Source organism: Anabrus simplex, chromosome 1 (assembly GCF_040414725.1).
Source record: "Anabrus simplex isolate iqAnaSimp1 chromosome 1, ASM4041472v1, whole genome shotgun sequence".
NCBI lineage: Eukaryota > Metazoa > Arthropoda > Insecta > Orthoptera > Tettigoniidae > Anabrus > Anabrus simplex.
In genome coordinates, this window is record NC_090265.1 from 1,496,813,784 (window position 1) to 1,496,836,794 (window position 23,011).

Below are 23,011 nucleotides of genomic sequence, written 5' to 3' on the forward strand. Positions count from 1 at the left end.
ATCATGTATATTTCTTGAACTATTATTGTGATATTACTATGGGAGTCATGATCAATGTATTTTTGTCTTTGTTAATTTGTTCTTGGCTGATGATGACATGGAATCTTGTCAAAACCGGTACCAGATGTACAAAAAATGTGACGATTTAACAACAATGTAAAATTTTCAAGTAATATATAGTATTGAAAAGGTGGATATTATCTTTTTCTTTCTTTATTGTGAATCTTGATTCAATACGGAACCTGAAGAATGAAATTCTTAACGTTAAACACTGCTAGTAATGCTAAATCGTCAGCGAAACCCAGGCAATTTGTTTCGATTTTTTGGCCAATTTTATTTTGGGGGTATATTTCCTAAACCATTCCCTCATTACCATTTCTAGAGCACAATTAAATAATAGTGGTGAGAGCCCATCTCCCTGCCATAGTCCAGTTTTAATTTCAAATGTCTCTGATGTTTCACCCCTAAACTTCACTTTTGATTTGGTGTTAGTAAGAGTCAATTTTATGATGTTTATTAATTTGAGGTGTAGTCCAAGGTGTCTTAAAATTTTGAACAGAGATTCTCTATGGATGCAATCATAAGCTTTCTTGAAATCTACAAATGTTATCAGCATATCTCTATTTCTTCTCCTGTTATAGTCCATTATCAACTTAAGACTCATGATCTGATCAGGACAGCTCCTCCAGGGTCTGAAACCTCCTTGATATTCTCCTAGTTCTTTCACAAGTTGTAAACTTATCCTATTAAGGATGATTATTGAAAATATTTTGTATGTTATGTCTAGCAGCGAGATTCCCCTGTAGTTATTAGGGTCAGTTTTGTCTCCTTTTTTGTGCAGTGGGTGAATGAGGGCTGTTGTCCAGTGTTCTGGTAGTTCTTCTTTAATCCAGATAGAGACAAGTTGTTGATGGAGGGCAACTTTTGCTGATGTTCCTGCATATTTCCAGATTTCCGCAAATGTCTGATCTTCTCCTGGTGCTTTGTAGTTTTTTAATTTATTCAGAGCTTGGTAGACTTCCTTTATTGTGGGGGGATTGATGTTCTCTGGTGGTGTTTTTATCGGGGTGTTGGTGTCCAAATGAAGGAGTTTTGTAGGTTCATCACAATTTAAAAGCTTGTTGAAATATTTAGCCAGAATTTCTGCATTGTCTTTATTGTTATGAGCCAGCTTACCATTTTCATCCTTCATCAGTAGGGACGGGGGGTCATATTTTTTGAGCTGCTTTCTGAAGGTTTTGTAGTAGTCCCTTGATTGAGTTTTATTGAACTGTTCTTCAATTAACTGCAGTGTGTCCTTATAATGTTGTCTTTTCATTCTTCTTAAGGCTTGGGTAGTTTCTTTTCTCTGTTTTACTAGATTTTGATAGGATATTTCTGTTTTTTGGGACTGATGTAATAGCCATGCCTGATGTCTTTTTCTCCACTGTTTCATCACATTATCTGTTGCACCACTGGTGTTTTTTACGTGGTTTAATTGGAGCCAATATAAAACTTATATCACCTTTTGTGACTATTATTCATCTTGAACTTTTAACTTTATAGCGTCAAACCACAATATTCAAATCTGTCTAATTTTAACTCTTACATGTTTCTTATTAATGTTCACGGCGTATGTACATTGTTTATGGACCATTTGATATGTTGTGTAATTTGTGTTATTGGCTGATGACGACCTTGACATTAGGTCGAAACTAGTACCAAATAAAATGTTTCACTTGTAATGTAAACTGCATTGCAAAAATTTTGTATTGAAAACGTGGAACTGATAAACTCTTTTAATTACCTATGTATTCACAGTTCAATACAGACCAATCAACATGAAGTTTATATCCTATAAATAAATAAGTGTACCAACTGACAGCATTTTGTGTATGTGTGGATACATCACTGGCGACTGTGACAGGACGTAAGAATTTACGAGTGAATACGAGTGTACTGCGAAATAGATCAAAGTGCACATGACACTAGGAAATATGTCCGTACAACAACTCTAAGATGAACTTGCCAAGAGAAATCTCCCAACGAATGGCAAGAAGAAATCGCTGCAGACGCGGTTATGGGAAGATCTCGTTGAAAAAGGAGAAGAATAAAGTCAAAGAAATATTAATGTTTATTTTATTCCACCTATTCAATACATAAAGAGTGATTTTAATTAAGAATTAAATCTTACAAAAAAAAAATTAATATTTCTTTGACTTTAATGTACAATTCAATATGAACCAAACTATGAGAATTATAATGTGTAAAGGAGAAGATCCCGAAAAGTTTTTCATCGAGGTCGACGAAGACGAAACATCGGAAGAAGAGGTAAATATTCTCAAAATGTGTTCTAACCTAATGACCTTGATGCAGGCACTCAATGACAAAATCTCAGACGTTGATTCACGAGTTAATTCCACCTTAACGGAGCAGAAAGAAAAACTTGCAGACTAAATTTCGAAGGTAAATGACAAAATTTCAGACATCATTATTATTTATTAATGACATTTTCCATTCCGAAGGCTTTGAGAAAGGAGTATTTCCATGTCTCGAGAACCAAGACATTCTGGGTCTTATCTTCACAGATGATATTCTGCGGCTCACATTATCCCCTGTCAAAATGCAAAACAGTATCAATGGAATAGTAAGGTAAGGGTGTATTCTGCCCGAAGGCAGGTCTGAATCTCCGCAGAGGTGTGCCTGAGCTGGAATTTACGTACGGTAGGGTGGCCAGTTCCTTTTCGCTCCTCCATTCCCTTACCCCCCCCCCACCATCAGCACAAGGCAACCCATCCAAATCTTGACCACGCCCAATGTTACTTAACTTCGGAGACCTCACGGGATCTGGTATTTCAACACGGCTACGGCCATTGGCAATGGAATAGTAAATTACTGTAAAGAGTGGAATCTAAAAGTCAATCCAAAGAAAACCAGAGTTATGGTGTGTAAGAGGGGAGACAAACTCTCAAAAAGTGAACAGTGGTGGATGGGTAAGATGAAATTAGAAGTTGATAAAAAAAATCGAATACCTAGGGACGATCATAAGCAACAATGAAAGATGGTCAGAACAGAAAAAAAGAGCTAACTAAAATGAAGGGAATAAGTGCTCTGGCTAGTATAAAAATATTGGATAAGAAGATGCCTAACATCGAATGTGGAATTCAGAAAAATGTATTTAATTCAGTAGTTAAAACAAAGTTATTGTATGGAGTAGAAATATGGGGAGTAGATGAATGAATTGTAACACTGGATATAGTTGTAAGTAAATTTGCCAAAATAATAATGGCACTGCCAAGTTGCACTACAAACAGGGGAGTGAGAAAGTTGTGTGAAGGGATAAGTATACGGGCAAGTATTGTTAAACGAATAATTAAATATTGGTGGATGCTAAAGATAGGGGCAGGGGGTTAAATTCTAAAGATAGCATACCAGCACCAAATGAAACACCAAAATGCAGGTTAGTGGGTGGATGGAGCGAAGAAGCTACTGGATGACACAGGAATGGGGTATTCTTGGGAAAGATATTTATCAAGATATAACAAGGGATTGTGTAAAATGGTGGTTCAAGGAGTGAAAGACACTGAAAGACAAACAATACGGTCAGAATGTAACAGAAAGAGAACACTGGTTGAATTTTGTAAAATAAGTGAAGATATGACAGGAAGGATTGAAGTGTTAACAAAAAGGGAAATAAGAGGGATAATTTGGTGGCTGATGGGAGTACCATATAAGAATAAAGCTCTAAGACAAAAAAAAAAAAAAAAAAGACAAAAAAAACCCTCTGCATTTTATGCAATAAGGACATGGAAGTTGATCACTTACTAAGACACTTTAAATAAACAAAAAAGGTAAGAGAGACATATATAGAGATGGAAATGATATAAGTAAAATCAATAATGAACATGAATTTTACACCACTGCTAAATTAACAGAGAATGGAAGATAACAGGAAAAACAGCAAAATTTTGTAATATCATAAGAGGAATGTGGGAAAAGAAATTAAAAGAGGATGAAAAAAGAGAAAATAATGAAGGATAAGATACATAGTTACGTGTAGGTGTAAAGATATTATTAAATGTAGCAATAGATAAATTGTTATATTGTAGGGTTGCTATTCAGTATTTCTCAAGTTAACTATTAAACTGCACGTGAATTAAATATCGGCACTCAGGCATTCTTCCAGTTATTCAATTCATTCAAAAGGTAGAAAATTTAAGCACAAAAGCAACCTAGGGAGGGTAAGATACATGCATGTCCTAGACTATACACTGAGGTTTACGTCTAGGACAAAATAAATACTCTGAAAAGATAAAAAACAAAATATAATTTAGAAATAGATTGAAATAGTGAATAAGTTTAATTGTAAATGTTTCATGTTGTATATGCATGTACCAAATCATATTGGAGTACAATAAATGATTACTACGTCCCCAGATTTGGGTGATCCAAGATTGGGGAGGGGAGTATTCTATTCTATTGCCTCTTTTACTCTGTCATTTCACCAGGATGTCCCTTATTCATTACTTTCCTGCTTGTTCTTTTGCACACTTCTTCTGCACTACTGATGAAACTAGTTTTAAAGTTATTCCAATCCACACCATTACAGCTGGACTCTGACAACTTGCTTTTGATCATTTCTTGGAACTTCTGTTTATAGTCCTCTTCCTTTAGCTTCCAGGCTTTAATTATTGAAATATTTCTCCAGTTAATAAATTTAGACTCTGTAACAGTGTCATCGAACTTGTATTTTCTTGAGTGAAGAGTATTTTCAAATGATCGAAACATTTCTGCAGATAACAGACTTAGAACAGTGCATTAGGATTTGTGTTTATTCAGATGGAATTTAAATGTTAGGAAAGACTTTACGTGTGAATAAACCTGGAACTGTTAGTGAACAGAATTAATTTCCATTATCAAAGTATTTGCCAGCATTATTATTCATGACAGCGCATGCGAACGAGACTAACTTCACGAGCAAAGTATTTAGTTTCTTTTCTGACAAAGTGATTGCCATCAGTGTTAAACAAACAGTGTAAATACTTGTGAGTAATTGCTGAATTGTAGGACTCTATTCTATGAAAACTTAAATGAACTATTTTGTGCCAAGTGTCACGTACTTTAAATTTATTTGCGAGGCTGATTTCACTCACATTCGGCCGCATGAAAGTGTACTGCACTAATTTCTTCCAAGTGGGAAATTTGTTCGCGAGTTCGATTTCATTGACATTCGACTGCATGAAAGTTTTTCTCTTAATTTCTCAACTGTCACAAATTGATTGCGTGTTCGATTCCATTAACATTCGACCACTTAAAAGTTTACTTCTCTGTTTTCAAGTGACCAATTTAAGTCATGGGTTCGATTTCATTAACATTCTACCGCATGAGAGCTAATATTCTACTCTTTCGAGTTAATTGTTTATTGGTGTTGCAGACACATTTTGTCCTTGAGTTCATCATTTCATTTATTTTCCTCTGTGCAGAAGATGCACCTCAGATCAACACATCCAAGGGCTTAAGTACATGTGTTCACGCCATTCTTCCAAGTCAGTGATCTCAACATACTGAACTACTAGACCTTCCAGACCTTCCTGAATTTCTAGACCTTCTATAACTTCTAGAGCTTCCATCGCTGGAGGAGTCGTGGTTGCATGGTGCTGAGAGCTGATCCATGGTGGTACAAGAGGAGTAGCGGATCAATGTGGGACATCGCCAGCCACAGGATAGGAGAAGTCACACCCCATTATTCTTCTGTACTGAGGAGATATAAACTTGAATTTCCTCAATAAATCAGACAGTTTTAAAATTCTTCGAACTTCATTTAAAATAAACCTCTCTCCCTCTCTCTGTACCACTCCAATAAATGTACCATACACACCCTCTGTAAAATCTCATGACCTGCAAGTAGATCTGATTTTTATACATATGGACAGATGTATTGATGGCTTAAAAACAAATTATAATAAATTTGTTACTGGATAAAGTTAATAGTTTCAGATTTACCTTGAATGTCAAATATATTTAATTCCGCTGAGTTACGAGTTCTGCTATTAATTATTTAAAGTCTGCCTTGTCAATACAATTCAACATCTAGTACATTTACTAATACATCAAATACTTAAAAAAAAAAAAAAAAAAATATATATATATTAGTACATGTTTTGAAAATTCATTAATATTCTCTTCTTCAGCTTACAGATTAAAATCACACGCATGTAATAGACCTTATTTAAAAATTTTAATGTCTTAACATAAAACTTGGTTAAAAACAATACAATAAAAATTAGAAGTTCAAACATGAATATCCTATGAATGATATAAAACTGTTTAAATATTTTGAATAAGGTCAATTATATGCATGTGATTTTAATCTGTAAGCTGAAGAGGAAAATATTAATGAATTCTCTACACATGTACTTATACATATTTATATATTCGATGTATTGGTAAATATACTAGATTTTGAATTGTATTGACAAGGCGGACCTTTAAATAATTAATAACAGTAACTGAAGTCAACTCAGACCACTGATGGCTGTTATGGTCAAGATTATGGATAATGACCTAGAATTGTGCAATTACGAAGGTAGAATATTAGTACCAGTTCTTCTCTTCAAGCTGACATTAAAGCTTTGGCGCAAGGTTGAGCTTAACACCTAAAAAAGGTTTCTCAAGAGTGAACACAGCATTGAAATGCGCATCAGTTGTTTGATACTTTTACCTGACCAGAAGGGAAGGAACTAGAGAATTTTGGAGAAAAGGAGATTGAAACATTAGCATAGCATTTTAAGAACTAGCTTGCAGGTTCTGTTATGGACTTGAAAAAAGTAAATCAAAGCACTCTACACAAATGATATGAATTCTAAGTGCTTGGCAAGGGGATGAAGTGAAGCAAGTTTCTGAACAAGTTTTTGGTAAGTTACTTCATACTGTGTTGGTATTACCTGTGTCAAGTGATATAAGGTTTAGTTTACTGAACCTAAGGCTATCAGTGGGGTCGGACAGCATTCATTATTGAATGTTTATTAACATGAATGGCGATCCATCCAGAATAATGAATAATTTGTATTTCAGTGCTCAAAATACAAGACGGACCTAAAGCATACACCGCTGCTTTGTTAAGTTTCACTCGTATTGCCTTTATTTTGTATCTTCAAGGAATAGCCTCTGTACAAAGGTAAGCTTGTAATTTTTATACCAGAAACGATAATTTAAGGCCAAAAAATCACACTGTATTTTACTGTTGTGTCCGGTTTACAGAATTGTCAGCTAAGACAACAGAACATTTTTTGAGCCCTGTTTATTACTACAGCCAAACATGACATAACCTCCCTACATGGACAATTTTCCACAGAGTCAAATTTATTTTATACGAGAATTGTGTTAAATAAGCCTCAATTTAAGCGGACATCTCAAAACCTGGACAGCTGACGTCGCCATTAGTCTCATCCACTTTTGTCAAGTGGGCACATTACACGTTTCAAATTTTTTTAAACACCGGGCTGTCATCCTTATTTTAAAAAACCATTCTGCAGACATAAGGCGAGTCCTTTTGAATGTTTGTACTATTTTGAGTCTAAGGAAAAGAGAGAAAGGAATGCTGTAGTAGCCACAAAGTTAATTTTTTTGTACAGGTCTCTTTCCATCTTTCTTTATGGTTGTCTTGCTTTCTAATTAGTGTATGTTCAGAGTATTCTAGCTGCCCAGGAATGCTGCCAGTGATTGTTTACTCAAAGATATAAAGGGATTTTCCAACCCAGCTTGCATAATTCTATTCATAAAGATTGTTGCTGATAACATCAAGGCCAAGTACTGTAGTATAGATAAACTTTACAAGGAAGGGACATATGCATTAATTGTTGAGACAGAAATACTGTAGCATTTCAATCAGCCAGGAAACGTGAGTACCAAGGGATGAGTGTGTTTAGATCTCGAGACAAGAACAAACAGATTTATATAAAGTGCAAAAAGGACTTTCAATGAGAAACCTTGCTTTGAAATTCAAATGCAGAAAAACTTAAATAAACATAACTGTGTAGAATAAAAATGAAATTTTAAGTGAGTGGGAGGAGAATAGGAATTGAGTGAAAATAAAGTGGGAGTCAATTTTTGCAGAAGTAGAGGGCCTATGTTCCAAGAAAAAGCACAAGAAATCGCAAATAATCTGGAAATTGATCATCATCATCTGTTTACAGTTTCAGTTGGGATGAAGAATTTGTGTGTCATGCTGGATCGCAAGTATGGGGACAACACAATGGAACCATTTAACAGAATTTTTTTTTTTTTTGAGAATAACATGGTTAAAAAAAAATGCTAAATTAATACAGACAATGCTGTAATGTTTGTAAAGGCAGTAAAATCACTTCTAATATCTCCCACACAAATATTTGATTAGAAATGGTTTAGAATAATCAAAATGAAGATGAATAATTATGATATTTTAAGTGGATTATCTCTGCCATTGAAATATTTAAAATATTTTTTTCAGCACTGTTTCAGCAACTACCTCTCATAACAGATATTCCACAGAATGGTGTCCACAGAAGAGATGTTTCATTGTATTGTTATTTATTAATATTAGGCCTATGTAAACTTATATTTACTTTATAATGCATATAAAATTAAAATTCTCAGCTTATTTAATAACTTTATTTCTCACTTTATCATTGTAATCGTGCAAGCGAAGAGGAAGGCTGTTGAGTGAGTGAGTGCTGACATGGGGATTTCAACAGAATTGTACCGGGCGACGATAGGTCATTGGCACGGTAGAGGCAGACCCACGAGGCGCAACATGGGTTGCAGAGCTGGACAGCAGGTGAGTTTGATTTCAATTTTGATGGCTGCTTCAGTGATGCTTAAAGTAAATACAAAATTTTAATATTCCACCTACTCAATACTATAGTCTCAACTCAATACGGAACCTAACAATGAAGTTTATTACTTTTAATGCTTCAGTGATGGCAGTGTTGTTGGTCATTGGAGGGGTCGAGATGTACCCCGGACCTATCATGATAATGCGGTTGGATAGGAAGAGATGGAGAAGATAAGGGAAATCGGTAAGGCTCAAGCTCAAGCTGAACAAATGAGAGAGTTACTACGAGAGCAATCAAGTGAACTTCGAGAAATAGTGAAAGAGGAGATAGGCAAGGTGACAGAAATGGTGGTCCAAAATAATAAGGAAATATCAAGTTTGAGGGATAAGGTGAGAAGAATGGAGGAAGAGATAAAAGAATTGAGATGGCAGGAGAAAAAGCGACAGCAGGAGACCCATAAGAAAAATATTTTTTTATATGGGCTACCTGAGGACACTAAAGAAGATCTGGTATCCAAAGTGTTGGAGCTAATTAACGAGAGGTTGAAGATTAGCTGCAGGGAGGCCGATATAGACGAGATACAGAGAATGGGGAAAGCAAAAGGCAAGAGACCAGTGAGAGTGAGGTTCGTATCAACCCTACTAGTGAAGAAGAATTTGTATAATACAAGCCGATTGAAAGGTGAAAAATATTGGATCAAACAGGAGTTGGAGAAAGAAGCCTTAAGGAACCAGAAAATGCTACAGTTCCACCTAGGAAAAGCTAGGCGTGCAGGATTAATGGCCTACATAAGGCGCAACAAATTAGTGGTGGGTGACCGGAAGTGAATCAGAACATGGGGGGTAGAGCAGTTAAAGAATATGTACTACACGGTGAGTACATTGGCCGAGGAGGAAGGTGAACGCACGAGGCAGCTGAGATCAGCAGAAGGCGGAGCAGCGAGTGATGACCAGGTAGTGAAGTGACAAGGACAGAGAGAGGAAGAAGCAGACGCAGAGACAACTAAACGGGAGGGCAGTCCTGGTGATCTTCAGCGACAGCTGAGTGCTGACTCCATGAGAGAAGCAACACTGAAACGCAGACCTGTGAGTCACAAGGACTTCAGGCACAGGAAAGATAATTTAGATGAGGGTGGCCTCGATAGGGAATGTGTTAATACCTCTAGATGAGAACTTTGATGAACTGGGTGTTACTTGGATTACGAGGTCTAAGAAGAACAGCCAGAGTGAGGGGCAGGGGGGAAAGAAATAACTAGAGATAATAGTAGGGTACATCAATATTGAAGGCCTTAGAAGTAAGTTACAGAATGAATCTTTTAAAGAGTTGTTACGTAGCTTGCATATCCTCGCATGTGTGGAAACCTGGATTCCACCGAAAAGTAATGTAGAGATAGAAGAGTTCACAGTCTATTATAAGGCAAAAGAAAGACGAACTGGCAGGGGTAGATATCCGGGTGGGATAATGGTTATGGTTAGGGAGGATTTGCAAGCTAGAATAGTCCAAATTGAATCAGAAATGGAGGAGATGATGTGGGTCAAAATAAAGATGTACGATGAGAATGAGCCAGATTTAAGTATTGGTTTTGTCTACAACCCTTCTGAAGCCTCGCCATTTGCGAAAAGGGATTTCTTTGATGAGTTGGTATTAGAAATTAATAGAATTCAAAACATTTTTGAGGATGCAGGCAATCTAATAATGGGGGACTTCGATGAGAGGGTTGCAGTTCAGAAGCTGGTGTACGACAAGGAGGCAGAAGAAGTTTATATACAAAAGAGAGTGAGCCAGGATAAGGGCTGTAATAAAAATGGAGAAAAATTGCTAGAGCTGTGTGGTACGGTAGAACTATATATTTTGAATGGATGGTGGCATGGCGACGAATTAGGGAACCTGACATACATAACGGAAACAGGGGGTAGTAGCATAGACTTGCGCTATGCTCTAGGAATGCGTTGCCTGTGATTAAATGCATGAAGGTTAAGGAATGGGGTGGGTCACATCATCTACCAATTATTGTCAGTGTAAAAGATAGAGAGGGTAGGGCATTAACAAGTAATACAATAAAATTCAAAGAAACGTTAGCTACTAAATACAGGTGGAGAGAGGAGCTAAAGAAGGAGTTTATGAACTATTATGAGGGAGAAATAGGCCAGATAGTGAAAGCTGGAATAGACTCAATGTTCGAGATTAACCAAACGAGTACAGCAGTTAAAATATTAGAAAACACTATAAAGATGGCAGGGGAGAAGATGAGGATAAAGGAGGGGCAGAACATAATAGGAAAATGTTGGTAAAATGACGAATGTAGGCATAAAAAGTATGAAGTACTGAAAGCATTGAAGGCATATAGGAAGCATGGGGGAGAAAACCATAGGATGGAATTCTGTAACTTGAGAAAAGAATATAGGGAATTACTGTATACAACTAAGTCTGAATGGCAGGACCAAAGACTTGTTGAATTAAATAGCAAGGCAAAACAGAATGATAGTAGGAAAGTATGGAGTACAATTAGGAGGATTTGTGGAATGCGGAAGCTTCCACGGCAGACTGAAATAAGTCAGGCTATCTGGGTGGAGCAATATTAGAAAATATTAGAGATAGGTGGAGACCGAGAATAAATGAAAACGGAATATCGGTAGGGCTGGAGTGTACTGTGCCTGCATTAGACAAGGAAATATCGGTGGAAGAAATAAGAGAGTCTTAAGGAAAGCCAAGAAAGGCAAATCAGGAGTGATTTCGGCCATCACTAACGAATATTGGAAGCAGGTGGCGCAGAATAAGGATATTCTAGAAAGTATGGTGAAACTATTTAACATAATATTTGAAGGAGGGGAGTTTCCAAAATCTTGGCAAGAGGGAGTGATCTGCCCAATCTACAAGAAGAAAGGAGATAAATCTAACCCAAATAATTACAGGTGTGTTAGCAATAAAGTTAATGAAGTGGGCAGAGTGGGGATCGATCCTGGAGAGACTTCAGTCAGGCTTTAGAGAAAGGATGAGGACAACAGATAATATTTTTGTAGTGAAAACAATAATGGATAAGTATATAAAAAAGAAAGGTGGAAAATTGTACATTACTGCTATTGACTTGGAGAAAGCATTTGATTCTGTGAACAGAGGGGCGGTCGTAGCCAAGATGAGAAGGATCGGGGTGTCTCAGAAGATAAGAGCGTTGAAAACGTATATTTAGAAGTGAAGTGCTCAATTAAAACTAAGGAGGGAGCAGTATTTGGGGAAATATTCTCTAAAGTAGGACTAAAACAGGGTTGTAAGTTGTCACCAGTACTCTTCCTACTGTTTAGAAATGATATCTTTCAATCGAAAGGTTTTGAGGCAGGGGTTTACCCAAGTCTTGAGAACCAGGATATTCTGGGTCTCATTTTTGCTGACGACATCATCCTGCTCACTTTGACACCCAATAGTATGCAGGGTAGTATAAATGTAGTGGTAAATTACTGTAAAGAGTGGAATTTAAAAATTAATGCACAGAAAACCAAGGTAATGGTGTGCAAAAAAGGATATAAACTGTCAAAGAATGAAAAATGGTGGATGGACGAGACGAGGTTAGAAGTTGTCAAGAGAGTGGAATACTTGGGTTTGATATTAAGTGGAAATGGGAAATGGGCAGTGCAAATAAAAAGATCGAAGCTAAAAGGTATGAGTGCACTGTCAGCCATTAACATACTGGAGAAGATGATGCCCAACACAGACTACAGAGTGTATAAAAATGTTTTTAATGCAGTAGTTAAATCTAGAGTGTTGTACGGAGCGGAAATTTGGGGAGTTGAAGGGAGGGTTGATTCACTGGATACAATTACGAGTAGATTTGGTAAAATAATTATGGGTCTACCCAGTTGTACAACTAACTGTGGAGTGAGAATGATGTGCAAAGATATAAGTCTGCAAATGGATATTATTAAAAGGATAATGAAGTATTGGCTGAAAATGAAGTTGCGAGAAGTGGGCGAAGTACTACAGATAGCATATCAACACCAAATGAAACATCAGAACCAAGGATACTGGGTAGATAAGGTACGGAACATTTTGGAAACGATGGGAATGGGATATTACTGGAAAAGAGACTGTATAGAGAAGATGAGAATATGTAACAAAATAGTTCTAAGAATTAAGGATATTGAAAAGCAATGTATTGATGCACAATGTAGAAGTAAGAGGTCATTAGAAGAATTTTGTTATGTAAGTGGGAGAATGAGGATAAATGTAGAGATTATAACAAAAAAGGGAATGAGGGGAATAATATGGTGGTTAATAGGGATACATAAAAATAAAGCATACAGACAAAACAGAGATGAAAATAAATGTTTACTATGTTCTGAAGAAATGGGATGGGCACACCTGATAAAAGATTGTTCAATGACAAAGCAAATACGAGAGAAATTTATAGATGAGGAGGATGTAAAGAAAATTGAGAACGAAAATCAGTTGTATACAATTGTAAAGTTATTGAACAGGGAATGGATATACCCGGGGAGAATCGCAAAATTATTTAACATTATTAGGGGAATGTGGAGTAGGTAACTGAGGGAAGGAAAGGATGTGATACATGTCAGCTAGGAACTGAATTGTATCTAAGGTAACCTAGATAATATAACTCCGTTGAAGTCTAGAGCCATTAGGTACATAGGCTTAAGGTATAGTATGGAACTACCTTGTTGTAGTAGTTCTATTAGTCTGCCGTATTCTAATTTTCATTTTCTCTCTTTTCTTAATAGCCCATAAAGGCAATATTGAAATTCTTTGAGGTTTTATTTATAATCTGAAAAGATGTCAATATCCATAAATATTTCGGTTTATCTTTCAAAATGCCATCTATCAACATAACTCCAACATTGTTTACATTATTCTTTCTTTGTTCAATCTCTAATCATCTGTTTTATATTAATATTCATTGAATGTACCAGTACTGAATGTACCATTTATTAACACAATTCTCATTAATTATCTCAAGTTACTCTTAATTTTGTATACTGCATGTATCACAAATTATGAAACGGTTACAATAAACAATACCCTCTCCCCAATGTATGGTTTTTGAGATTAAGGGAGACGGGTATCTCTGACTTTGACTTTTCACTTTATGCCTTTCTGTCCTTTTTAAACACATTTTTTCAACATTTAAAGTCTTTTTTCCACTAAGAATTAAGCATTTTGTTCACAACTTTCTAGGGTCCCAATATATACTCCATTTCTTTTGATGTGTTTATATCTACCACACGATCAATATTACATGGTTCAATAGGTAATGCACATAATTTCTTTTTTCTCATTGGAGGTTTATTTGCTATACAGAATAGATTACATTATTCCACAATTCACTAGCTACAAATACCTTTTATTTAACATAGTCTCCATTCAAATCTAGGACTTTCCTCCATCAAGATGTAAGAACTTGTATACAGCTGCTGTACCATTCAGATAGTTTGCTTCTCAGCCATGTCCGGACTTCATCTATGACCTCCTCATTGGTGTTGTAGCACCTCCCATGGAGAGTATCTTTAAGGGGACCAAACAAATAAAAATCAAATGGTGCAAGATCAGGGCTGTAGGGTGGATGAGGAAGAGCAGTCCATCCAAGTTTGCGATTGCTTCACGGGTGCACAGGTTTGTGTGTGGCCTTGCGTTATGTTGGAGGAGGATGTTTTTGACATCTTTATGATGATGAACATGTAAAAATAGCCTCTTCAAGTTTTTTGAGATTCTCTATATAAACTTCAGCGGGCAAGGTGCCAATAAAACTCACTCCTTCAGAATCCCAGAAGGGTCCTGACTTGAACTATTTTCCCCGAGGAGAATTTGTGTGACGCCAACTTCATGGACTGTTGTTCGGTCTCAGGCTCAAAATGATGAATCCATGTTTCATCCCATGATGATTTTGGATAAATCATCATACGCCTTGTGATGTTCAAGCACCTCTGCAAAAATCGTCCTCCTTTGGTTCGTATTGTCGTCAGTTAGGCACCTAGGAACACAGCTGGACCAAACCTTGGAATAACCTAAGCGATGTATAAATGTGTTGGCACTACTCACAGAGATATTAAGTTGAGTACCCACTTCTTTGACTGTTATTTGCCTACTGTTCCATGTTGAACAGTCGTCGGTGTCATAGCTGTATGTAGCCTCCTCAAAAGTTGAATACCTGATAGTCCTGCTTTATCTGATACTCTGCTGACCCAACGACTAGTTATACTTTTATCCACTGCCTGAACTCCATACACTTTTCTCGAAGTGCTTGTGAATGTTTGCAATGGACTCCTGAGGCACAAAAAGAAATTCAATCACAGCTCTCTGTTTTTTATGTACTTCATGTATGTGCAGTAGCCATTTTACTAGAAAACTATTATGTTACCATGACTGAAACTTCATAGCATTGCCAAGGAAGGTTTGTAGTTGCTGTATATAAAATTTGATCCTTATCCAGTACGTCATTAAAGAAACTCACCAGGATGTGCATTACTTACTGAAATGCCCTTTAACAACAGTGAAACACTCGCTGAAAGTAACACTGTTGATGCAAATGTGAATGAGAGTAAATAATTTCACTCCAAACTCTTTCTGCTCGTGTAAATTAAATGTCCAATATTCTTTTATAATGCTTTCCCTAAAGATTGTGCTTTTTACATGTCCTTATCCTGTCACAACATACATTCAATATCTTTCTTTTCCTGATCTTTCCTTTCCTATTCACTATTTTACTCATATTATGATGAATCAAAACTATGCTACACTCTTGAAAAATGAAACAGGACACACAGAAAAACTCAGATTGTAAATAATGGTTTACAGTATGAAAACGACAGGCAAGTGAAACAGTGGTTGATGTTCATAAAACATGAAAACAAATGAAAGTATTATACTACTTGCAACTAATGTTACACCATTGTTGTCACAAATACAGCTCAAGATTGTACGAAAAATAATGGTGTATCTTGTTGACCAATAAAACATTCCAGGTTGTCTTGCAAACTTAATCATTCACGAAACATCACAAGTGGTTTTTGTAATGTAATTCCAGTTCCATAAGGTCATATTTTTCTGAACACACTGATTTCATTTTCTGCTAGTGTTATTACTGGTATAAAGAAATTATACAAAAATAGAAAGACGTTACAGAAACTCACTATTTAGTGTTCCATGGATACAAAGGATAATTGAGAACATTACATTGTCTTATCAGTATCAATTTCAATCATGTCTATTATCTGTGCAAGCTCTATTTTTACTGCCAACAGAATATATGTTAGTATACCTCATCTCCATTTGTTAATGTGCTCAGCTCTACTGTTAGCTCAGCAACTTCAGTATCCTTCGACCTCTTGCCTTTATTGTACACAGTAACAGTAAATGTTATCACATCAGGAGGAACATCACTGCAAAAACAAATAAAACATACATACAAAACTATGCAAAGGGATATAAAATATTTACAAACTGTTTACAATGTTATGACTTCAAAACCACGAATGTGCATGGAAACAAACATGTAACAACTATATAAAATTTATAATAATGTTATTCATCTTTAACGTGCTAGTAAATCTACTGTGATGAGGCTGACACATTTGAGCACCTTCAAATACCACCAGACTGAGCCAGGATCAAACACGCCAAGCTGGGCTCAGACGGCCAGTGCTCTACCGTCTGAGCTACTCAGCCTGACTATAAAACTTGCAACAAGAGTTTGAATATAAATTTAGTTTACCATAGAAAGACAACTGGCACTGAATACCATTTCCACAGGCATAATTAATTCATTATTCCTCGTTTCTAGTTTCTATTCATTGGAAATTATTCTTCCTTCTTGTTTGTTCAGTGTTGACTTAGTTAAAATATGATAATGATGTTTATTTAAAGCGGCCTAACATCTAGGTCATCTGGCCCTAATGGTTTGAGACGAGATGAAATGAAATTATAATTTAAAATTACTCAATGACTAGGGTTTAAAAAATAATGATAAAGAAAATTGTTATGATCTTAGGCCTTATTCCTGACTGTGACTTATTTATAAAGAAATGATTATGAATTTAAAATAGATTAAAATGCAATAAAATTAAATAAGGCATTGCCTCTAAAGCAAAATTTTATATTTCAATCACATAAAAAGTTAAAGAAGAGAACATATTAAAAATACATAAAGATAAATACAAACACAGTCAATGGAATAAAAACTTAGTTAACAATAATATAAAAATTAAAAACAAACATAAACTTCACTTTTAAACATGAAAAAACAGACCACTATCCCCCACAAAATGGACAACGAGGTTTACTGACTGCTCATCATCTCGTAAGGTGAGGGAGATGGTACTCCGAAGTTTCAGGCTACGGCGCAGATCGGCCAGGTCCGTGCACTCAGTAAGGATGTGTATTGTGGTCAGATCAACGCAGCAAGTATACACTGGGGGGGGGCTTCACCCTTCAGTAAGTAGGAGTGCGTTGCTATACAATGGTCAGTCCGAAGATGACATAATACCACTGCTTCTCTCTGAGAAACTCGAAGGGAAGTCTTCCGTATCTTCGCAGTTCCTTTAATTGTTCTCAGCTTGCCACTCCAGCTCTCATTGGGACATCACCAAATATCTCAGCTAAGAAGCAGTATCACTGGCTGGAACCTTGTAAGGCAACAGGGGCAACATGATTGCCCCTTTGGCAGCCCTATCAGCTAACTCGTTCCCGCTACCTCCATGTGGCTAGGGAGCCACAGAAATGTGATTCTGGTGCTAACCTTCCAACACCCGTTCAGCAGGTCCTAGATCCGCTGCACAGAGGATGCCATGGGAAAACATGCATCAATAGACTGTAACGAGCTCAAGGAGTCAGTAAACAGCAGAAAGCGCTGACATTCACTGGACAGCGTGTACCACAGAGCTTCAATGATAGCACAGAGCTCTGTTATGTCAATGCCACCCAGATTAAGAAGGCCTGTGCGCTACCTACAAACAGCATGATGGGCATGCCAAGATGAGTCATAACAACAGCAAACGCCTGGTGTTGTGTAGCACTATGCTGAGGTTAGGAATGTATGAATGTTTCATAGTGTGACTGTTTTAGAAGAGTGAAGATGAAAACTGAGTGTTAATGGGTTGTTTTTAATGTGTATTTATGTGATGCACAGTTCAAATTCGTTTCAGTAAAAGACAAGAAGCCCTACAAATGTTGTGTGACCAGGTGTAAAGGAAATTAACCGACAGAACCGAAAGTGCAAGTTGTTTCATTTCCAAAGGAAGAACAGTTTTACTTAATTTTTTGTGTGATTATATTGTAGCATGAAATTAATAACATGAAGCATAACGTTAAGTTCACACATAACTTAACACAAGAAAACTGTGTTACTGTTCTGACAATTTTGTAGTATTATTATTCTTGTTATCATCATCATTAATATATCCTCACTGATTGTTGAAAGCAATATTGAAATAGAAACTTACCAAGGGGAAAAATAACTTAATTAGGCCCATACACATGTTTGTAACTACACATGTTCTAGGCTGGTTCTCAAGCTTGTTACCAAGTTCACAGATATAGTATTGTATACCTGTAATATAAACTGGATTGCATCTTATATTATGGACTAATACACTTGGTAACTTATCTGTTTTAACACGCTAAATCCAGAAACTTATAAAGGGGAAACATAACTTAATTAGGCCTATACACATGTTTATAAACAAGCATGTTTAATAATGAAAACACTAATGCATCTTTTTTTACTATTTGTCTTACGTCGCACCGACACAGGTATGTCTTATGGCGACGATGAGACAGGAAAGGCCTAGGAATGGGAAGGAAGCATCCGTGGCCTTAGTTAAGGTACAGCCCCAGCATTTGCCTGGTGTGAAAATGGGAAACCACGGAAAACCATCTTCAGGGCTGCCGTCAGTGGGGTTCGAACCCACTATCTTCTGAATACTGGATACTGGCCGCACTTAAACAACTGCAGCTATCGAGCTCGGTAATGCATCTTTTTATTTAAGTAATAGCTTTGTTAATCATAATAGTTAAGGAATATAGGAAGGAATTAAGGAATGAATAAAAATATTGTTACATCTAATATGTACAGTATGCACTGCAACCATATTCCAATATATAAATTCAGCATACTATATATACGAGGGTTGGAACTTAAATAGTGGCAGCACTGCTGTGGAGATGCTATGCAACGGAATCTAATATTATCGCTGATAGCACACGTTGGTTACACACCTATCTTACCTCAGAGCAAATGGACTCGCCCTTCCCACACCACCTGCGTGCGTACAAGCTAGAGAAACAGTCACTTGTGAGCTAGCAGTCTAACATAACGTTGTCACTATGTTTTCCAAACAGGAACAACGGAGTTGGATCAAGATTGAATGTGCCAGAGGTCGTACAGCACAACAGTGTCATCAAGGTCTTCAAGAGGCTTGCAGGGAATCTGCATTGCCTTACAGAACAGTGGCACGTTGGGTAAAAGCCTTCAACGAAGGTCAGCAAACTGTGACGGACATTCATCGCGCAGGTCGTCCTACGGGTGTCAGTGAAGAAGTAGTGCATGCTCTTGCCACATTACTGGACAGTGATCAAAACCAGATGATTCGTAAGCTCGCCCAAGAAACAGGATTAGCGCATACGACTGTGCTTCACATCCTGGGCATGTGAAAAATTGCATCATGAAGGGCTCCGCATGATTTAACGGAAATGCACAAATGGTTGCGTTACGATGCTGCTAAGATGCACTTGGAGTGCTATGAGCATGAAGGAGAGATGCTGTATCATAACCCTGGATGAGACATGGGCCAAATCGTACGAGCCAAAACTGAAACGCCAATCGAACGAATGGCATCATTATGGGTCACCACGAAAGTCGAAAGTTCGTCAGAGCCCCAGTACGGTGAAAGTTATGGTGATCCTCGTGTACGACTGTGATGGTGTTATCCTAACGCATTACATTCCTCCATGGCAAACCGTCAATGCACAGTATTACTGTTAGTTTTTGGAGCACCATCTGCGACCAGCTTTGAGAAAGAAGCGGCAACACTTTCTGCAGAATTCACCTATCATTTTGCACGACAATGCTCGGGCGCATACAGCGCAAACTGTGGCTGATTTGTTCAGTCGATGGGACTGGGAAGTACTGTACCATCCACCATACTCCCCAAACTTAAGTTCTTGTGACTTTGATTTGATTTCGAAGATGAAGGAACCACTTTGAGGCATTTGCTTCAGAACTGTTGCAGAGATTCGACAGGCAGTAGACCGCTCCATTCGCACCATCAACAGAACAGGCTCTGCTAAAGGTATACTAAGACTTCCACATTGCTGGCAACAGGTTATACACAATGCTGGTAACTACACTGAAGGACAGTAAAGGTCCTGTATCTTTTGTATCTGTTGTAAATAAATAGTTGCCACTATTTAAGTTCCAACCTTTGTAATTAAATTCAGGCTTCACTTACTTTTACAGAATATATATTTTTTTGTAGGGACAGCATAGTTTATTATGTTTTCATTTCTTTTACAGGAATTATTGAGAAATACAGTAGGACCGCGATAATCCAGCACGCATCAACAATTTTTTCACGTATTTTCCCCATAAAACTCACATCTCATGGGCTGATGCTTCACAAGCCTTCAAGTTTGCAGGGAGGAGCCAACAATATGACCTTGCTGAAGTTATGAATCTCCACATAATACAAAATAATTTTTGTCAAAATAAAAGAGCTCAATCCAAGAAACAAACAACTGGACAATGTTTCATAGGACTCGGAAAAAACTTCAAGCTACCCCATCAGTGGTAGATACCAGTCTGATATGTTCCACACACTAGACGCCATCAGACACCTATACTAGACCTAGATTCAGCGATTCGAATTTAACTGTACCAAATTCCTGGCATTTAAAATACTTTTCTTTGATTCAAATTAACTTGTTCTTGGTTTTTTCAAATCCATGGTGATATTTTATTTAATAATACACTTGCAGAAATTATTTATATCGAACTTTGCTAAAACTTTGAGTCTTAAACTGATTTAACTGTGTGGTACAGAATTTGAATTTATTTTAGTTTGTACAGTACAATGCTACATAGGCCTACTTTTAATTACTGTAATATCTTCTTCTGTGTTTAATAAATAACTATTATTTGTTTTTGTATTTTTAATACTTTAAAAATATTATGTACATATTACAAAATATTTTACAAAAGAGGCAAAACATCTCTCAATTTATAATACTATAATTAATGAATTTAAATTTACTCATCATCATCCTAAACCATCTCCAGTTTCCCGGGTGTGGTATATGAGCCTCCTCCATCTCATCCTGTCCTTGTACCATTCCTCCTCCACCAACTTGTTCCAATCATGACCTCTCAGCAGTACATCATTCTTAACTAAATCTATCCATTTCCTTCGTGGCCTTCCCACAAGTCGTCTTCCTTCTACTTTTCTGTCAAATTCCTTCCTTGCAATTCTGTTAACTGGCATCCTCTTCATGTGACCACACCACTTCAGTCTTGATATCTGAATCATATTGAGGAGAGAATCATCTATTCCTACTTCTTCTCTAATTTTCTCATTCCTAATCTTGTCTTTCCTGGTTTTCTGGATCATAGTGCGTAGAAATTTCATTTCAGCTGCCTGGAGTTTAGAATTATCTCTATTGGTTAGTGTTGTGGTTTCGAGACTGTATGTAAGAACTGGTGTATAATAGGACTTGTACAATGTAATTTTTGTTTTCATAAGTATTTGCTCATCCCACAGCAGGTGTCTTACCTGGTAGTAAAATTGTGCTGCCCTATTGATTCTGTTACAAGTGAACTATGTAGTGTGAGTGGAATGTTATTTTTTTTTTTTAAAGACTTTATTGGCGAAATACTATATAATGTTTTATTTATTATGACCTAACCTGTACTGTTATTTGTAGAGCATAAGATAACGTAATGACCTAACCTGTACTGTGTAAGATTGGTGACGTGCATTTGTAAATAGTAGAATTCTGTTCTATAGTTCCTGGAAAGATCCAGAACGTGACATAACTTTGTACAGGGTGTGTTACTTTGTTTGTAATGTATTCTAGAAAATATTTCTGACCGTTCTGGAAATACAACATTTGCGATCAGGCGTATTCTAGAATGTTAGTCAAAGTTCGCAATCGAAAGTAAGGTTGTGATTGGTGAGTCTAGGTGGCGATAGGGAACTCGTGCACGCTGATTGGCTGCCTCCAAGGCCGGAATTTTCTATATATAGTGAGCGAGGCAGTGTTCGAATTAATTCTGTATCCTGAATTCTGTCTGTCTTGGTCTATCAGTCTGCGAGCAGCCTAGCTGGTTGACGTCCCCCGGTTTCCGGGATGGCACTCTCCTCGGGTAAGCACTCTTGAATTCCGTTCCTGCTAAAATTTCCGTAATGTTCCGATTTGCTTTTCTTACAGGAGTCTGCCCTAACCTCGCCTAGATTCACCAAATTAGTTACTTATGACGCCTTAGTTTTTCATCTGGGCTTACCTGTTCGTTTCCGAGGCATTTCCATTTCTTGTTTCACTAAAATATGTAGATTGTAGTTTAATATTATTTCCCTTGGGGTTTGCCTCTGGTAGTTCTGTATCACTTGAGGTACGCTAGATTTTGAAAACACCGTTTCACTTCACTGTATTTTGCATTGTACAACTGCATTGGTAAATAGATGTATAGTCGATTTGAAATTTGAATTTACACTGCTACGAAATAAGCTATGTATATCACTGAATTTATAGCTCGTAACTTGGAATTGTATGTGAAATATATTTGTAAAATTATTTGGTAAATAATATTTTTCAAATCTAAGGATCACGGCCATTTATTTCGGAATCCGCTATCTACGCCATGTCCATGCCTTTGGTAGGTTCCCAGCCCTTTTCATCTTCCCGGTTTGTTGTTCACTAGTTGGCCCTACTGACATTTACGTTCATGTTTTGTTGGAGATCCGCGTAATGCCAGCTACTGTTTTTCCGAGTGTGTAGTGATTTCTTATGTAGTGTAGTTTGCTCTTACCTTCCCCTTTTAACTCTGTTTGTGCCTTGTTTGGTGTTACCACTGTAGTAGAGGTAACAGATTCAATTCTTCACCTCATGTTTTGCTAGGTTGTCATTTGATAGAACGCTACCCAAGTATTTGAAAACTGGAACGCTGTCCAGTTGGGCTTCATTTAACGTGACTATTGGTTCTGCTCCTTCCCCGGACACTTTCA

At 37.0% G+C, this 23,011-nt stretch overlaps 1 protein-coding gene across 2 annotated transcripts in view; it reads right to left on the minus strand.

Moving 5' to 3' along the window:
* Nucleotides 1–23,011, minus strand: part of vap (RAS p21 protein activator vap) — a 446,783-nt gene that overhangs the window by 130,474 nt on the left and 293,298 nt on the right. For both annotated transcript variants that reach the window (XR_010858638.2, XM_067137984.2), the window contains exon 11: nt 16,057–16,177. Coding sequence is in view for 1 of the 2 variants with exons in the window: in XM_067137984.2 (XP_066994085.1) it covers nt 16,057–16,177 (121 nt within the window). In the remaining variant the exon portion in view is untranslated. The remainder of the gene's footprint in view (nt 1–16,056; nt 16,178–23,011) is intronic.